This window comes from Protomyctophum parallelum (assembly GCF_964188405.1).
Source record: "Protomyctophum parallelum genome assembly, chromosome: 2".
In the NCBI taxonomy this organism is placed as follows: domain Eukaryota; kingdom Metazoa; phylum Chordata; class Actinopteri; order Myctophiformes; family Myctophidae; genus Protomyctophum; species Protomyctophum parallelum.
The window spans coordinates 44,076,840-44,081,839 of record NC_139699.1 but is presented as its reverse complement, the minus strand read 5'-3'; the positions used below and the strand labels follow the sequence as shown (position 1 = coordinate 44,081,839).

The window sequence follows — 5,000 nt, the reverse complement described above, 5'->3', positions numbered from 1 at the left end:
CTCCGTAGGCTTTTCAAAACGTATTTATTTAAAGACCTTTCAGGCGTCGTACGAAGCCAACTCGAGTCGTGACAAATCATGACAACAAACACAATATTTTGGACCAAACAAATAATTACTAAGAAGAAAAACAACAAAAAAAGTGTTGTAACCTGCCGTTTTCTTCTACTTTCTAATTCTTTGTTTGGTCCAAAACATTGTGTTTATTGTCATGATTCGTCACGATCCGAGTTGGCTTTGTCCGCGGCGTAACCGTCTTAATAAATACTTTTTAAAAAGTCTATATGGAGAAAATGAATGGAGAATCATTTCATGGGCCACTCGTCGTTCTGAAAGGGGGAGGGACTGCGACGCTCTATAGCAGCTTTAATGTCTAATCTATATCATACATTTGTGGTTGTCAGCGCACGCTCCGTGCGCAGTTCGGTTCGGCATGTCATAGACGGTGGCGCATGGAAGCGCCCCCTTCGCCTGTGCTCCGCGATACGTCACCGACCCAAGACAGACACAAGACAGGTGTGTTGAATGTGTGAACGCAGCCCAGTAAAGGGCATATGTCGACCCCACCTGTTCACCCCAGTACGCTAATATGGTTTTTTGCCTCGGGTTTGAGTAAATGGTGCGCTGTGACTGGCCAGTCGCTGTGATTGACAGCCTACACCTAAACCTAAACCTAACCCTAACCTCAGTAAAACTATACCTAAACCTAACCTTAACCTCAGTAAAACTAAACCTAACCCTAACCTCAGTAAAACTATACCTAACCCTAACCCTAACCTTAACCTCAGTAAACTATACCTAAACCTAACCTCAGTAAAACTATACCTAAACCTAACCCTAACCTTAACCTCAGTAAAACTATACCTAACCTTAACCTCAGTAAAACTATACCTAAACCTAACCCTAACCTCAGTAAAACTATACCTAAACCTAACCCTAACCCTAACCTTAACCTCAGTAAAACTATACCTAACCCTAACCTCAGTAAACTATACCTAAACCTAACCTCAGTAAAACTAACGCAGTGGCTGGGTGGGGCGTTTCCAAAAACCAGAATCCGAGGCAGAAACCCTTTTAGCCCCCAGTACCCCCTCCTGGTGCTGCGGCCATCTTGGAAAACTAAACACAATACAAATAATTTAGAGAGGACCTTATTGTTGCGTAATGGAACCGCACGCTTAATGTGTTTTACAATGCCACAAGTGGTATAGCTATAGGTTATACATTTGCATGCTATAATAAAACACAACGTAAATGCCTCAAAAAAAGGCACGGTGGCAACACAAACAGTGCAGTATCACAAGCCTATCAGGGTGTGTGATTATGTTTCTGTTTAGTTTGTTCATTGCATGGCTCTCACAATCAGACACAGAATGATTGCATACACATGCGCGCGCGTGTGCGTGTGTTTGTGTGTGTGTTTGCGTGTGCGTGTGCGTGCACGTGCGTTTCCTTTCCCTGTCCAGTGTTATTCTAATGAATTGCCACCAGATAAATCTAATCCATTATTAGCAGTGATTTCAAACCACCACTTACACCTACGCCTGGAGCATTAGAGAAGGGGAGGGAGGGAGGGAGGGCAGGGGAGAGAAAGAAGGAGGGATGGAGGGCAGGGGAGAGAAGGATGGAGAGAGGGAGAGAGAGAGAGAAGGAGGGAGGGAGGGCAACAGAGAGAAGGATGGAGAGAGAGAGAGAGAGAGAGAGAGAGAGAGAGAGAGAGAGAGAGAAGGAGAGGGGAATGTAAGAAGTAAAAGAAAGGCCAACAGACTGAAACAGACAGAAAGAGAGACGGAGACATAGACACAGAAGGAGAGGGAGGAGAGAGAGAAGAAAGACAGAGTGAGAGAGGAGAAGATGGATGGACGGATCTAAGTGTTTTCACTGAAATATGAGCAGAAATAATTGCCTCACAACTCCCCATCCTTAATGTTTAATATGCCATTATTCATCTTCCCTGGCTGGCACTCCTCTGTTAACCGGTCCTATATAAGAACAGCTCCCACTGCTCCCAGTCGGCCCACTGGTCCACTCGTCCCACTCCAGCTGTAGAGCCATGGGCCCACTGGTCCACTCGTCCCACTCCAGCTGTAGAGCCATGGACCCACTGGTCCACCCGTCCCACTCCAGCTGTAGAGCCATGGGCCCACTGGTCCACTCGTCCCACTCCAGCTGTAGAGCCATGGACCCACTGGTCCACTCGTCCCACTCCAGCTGTAGAGCCATGGACCCACTGGTCCACTCGTCCCACTCCAGCTGTAGAGCCATGGACCCACTGGTCCACTCGTCCCACTCCAGCTGTAGAGCCATGGGCCCACTGGTCCACTCGTCCCACTCCAGCTGTAGAGCCATGGACCCACTGGTCCACCCGTCCCACTCCAGCTGTAGAGCCATGGACCCACTGGTCCACTCGTCCTACTCCAGCTGTAGAGCCATGGACCCACTGGTCCACCCGTCCCACTCCAGCTGTAGAGCCATGGGCCCACTGGTCCACCCGTCCCACTCCAGCTGTAGAGCCATGGACCCACTGGTCCACTCGTCCTACTCCAGCTTAGTAGAGCCATGGACCCACTGGTCCACTCGTCCCACTCCAGCTGTAGAGCCATGGACCCACTGGTCCACCCGTCCCACTCCAGCTGTAGAGCCATGGACCCACTGGTCCACCCGTCCCACTCCAGCTGTAGAGCCATGGACCCACTGGTCCACTCGTCCTACTCCAGCTTAGTAGAGCCATGGACCCACTGGTCCACTCGTCCCACTCCAGCTGTAGAGCCATGGACCCACTGGTCCACTCGTCCCACTCCAGCTGTAGAGCCATGGACCCACTGGTCCACTCGTCCCACTCCAGCTGTAGAGCCATGGACCCACTGGTCCACTCGTCCCACTGGTCCACTTGTCCCAATGTGGATGTTGGCTTCCAATAGCGTTGCTTATGTTCATCAGATTGATCCCCCGTTGCGACCTGCAGGCAGCGTTGTCTAAAACGGTGACCTGCGTTCGTGTGTTTTGTTCCTATAATACTTCCAGACTGGAGATTTGGAAGTGTTTTGATTAGCTAAGCATAATGTTGAAGAACATATCTTGACATGTTGGGGACAGTGATTTGTAATAACGTTGAATGCTGAAATCTAATGTAATCCTGAGCATTTTGTTTTAGTTGACTATATTGAATACCACAATGGTACAAAAATTAAATAATAATCTGATAGATTGGTTACGTAAATGATATTATTATTATTATTATTATTATTATTATTATTATTATTGTTTATGGTTAAGAATATAGTTTATGATTATCTCCAGGAAGCGCCACAAACAACCTCTGGTTATATAGCGATGATTACCGAACAGTGACATGTCATAGCAACAAATAAGCACCGCCAACATATCCCCATGGGGATCAATATTAAGCATTGCCGTAATTAGGCCCACCGTGAGTTATTGCCTGCAATTATATAGATTATGGCATTAATCATGTGTTTAACCCATTCAGGCCTGACCTCGAAAGAAAAAAAAAATCTTCTAATTCCTCCAGTTTTCCGAAATAAATATTTTCACGAAAATTTTCACAAAAAATAGCAGACCTATACAAGCTCGTAGCGCGCCACTCGGTGGCGCGCTACGAGCTTGTAGATCTGCTATTTTTCAATAGCTGAATTATAACATAATGTATATAACCACCAAAAGGGGTTCCCGCTCAAAATGGGTTAATTGGTATTTTGTAGTTTCATTATTAATTCAGAACAGCGGGGAATGGAATATCTTTTATTTATTAATGGATCCTCCCTTAATTCATGTTCTGATTGGCCCCACACACACCAGGAGGGGGCGGGCGGGGGATGGGGGTAGATGGAGGGAAGAGAAAGAGAAGGGAACGTTACGAGATGTACGGTTATCATTACTCTTTACATTAGTACAGTATATACAGTAGATTACACTTAGTATACTGTAGTTAGCATAATGTGCAGTGTGTTGATAATCATTCAATCATAACTTTCACTGGTTTTATTCTAACCAAGCTCAGAGAATACTCAGAGCATCACTGGAGAGGAGAGGGAAATGGAGAGGAGGAAAGTACATTATAGGAGAGGAGAGCAAGTTTTGATTGATTGATTGATTGATTGATTGATTGACCATATTGAGATGAAAGCTCTGTGTACGTGTGTGCGTGCTTGCCTGTGTGCGTTTTTGCCTATCTGTTTGTCCCCCGCATATCTTGAGAACCGCCCAACGGATCGACCTTAAACTGGTTGACATGCGTATGTATCCCAGAGAACGAGAGGGACTGGATATGACTGGAGTGAGAAAGTCGGTCAAATCTAAAAAAAATGGCCAATGGCATATCCCCATACATGGCCCATATATGGAGTACCTTGATGACATCAATATGAGGTCATAGTATTGATCTGGTGGACTGGCCTGGGCTCCATATTTGGGCATGGCTCACACAGAACTCTATGTATGGCATTGGGCATAAAAGGGACACAGACAGACAGGTATAATACAACTGACAACGGGTACAATGAGTATTTCAGAACTGGTCGGGGCGTGCATTAACCCAACTGGCATTGTTCCCAACTTGCATCGTTAACGAATAGTCCAGAATACTGTGTATGAATTCAAATTAAATTCATATTTTTTGCCAGTTTAACCATCGCAACATTTCACGAAATAATGTGATGCAATGCACAAGCTGTGACCTTGCAGATTGAACATTTTTGCCATTTAAAGCCATTTTTCAAAAGCAAAAGGCTGTGGCTATTTGGGGATTCTTGGCAAGGAAAGGTTTGGAAACTGCTTTTAGAAGTCACAGGATCTCTTCTTCTTGAAATGCAGGTGCTTTGGCGATATTTAATATTTTCTCATGTAACATTCATGATCATAAAATGTGTTGAACTGAAATAAAAATGACATCCACACTGAAACACAGACTGAAACACAGACAGACACGCACGCACGCACGCACGCACGCACGCACGCACGCACGCACGCACGCACGCACG

At 45.8% G+C, this 5,000-nt stretch overlaps 1 protein-coding gene across 1 annotated transcript in view; it reads left to right on the top strand.

The window, feature by feature from the left end:
* The window catches only part of ush2a (Usher syndrome 2A (autosomal recessive, mild)), a gene marked incomplete at both ends in the record, with an annotated part of 385,038 nt that overhangs the window by 287,887 nt on the left and 92,151 nt on the right, over nt 1–5,000 (top strand). The window contains 2 exon segments of the mRNA XM_083759320.1: nt 2,013–2,551; nt 2,718–2,847. Of these exon segments, the coding sequence (XP_083615446.1) occupies nt 2,013–2,551; nt 2,718–2,847 (669 nt within the window).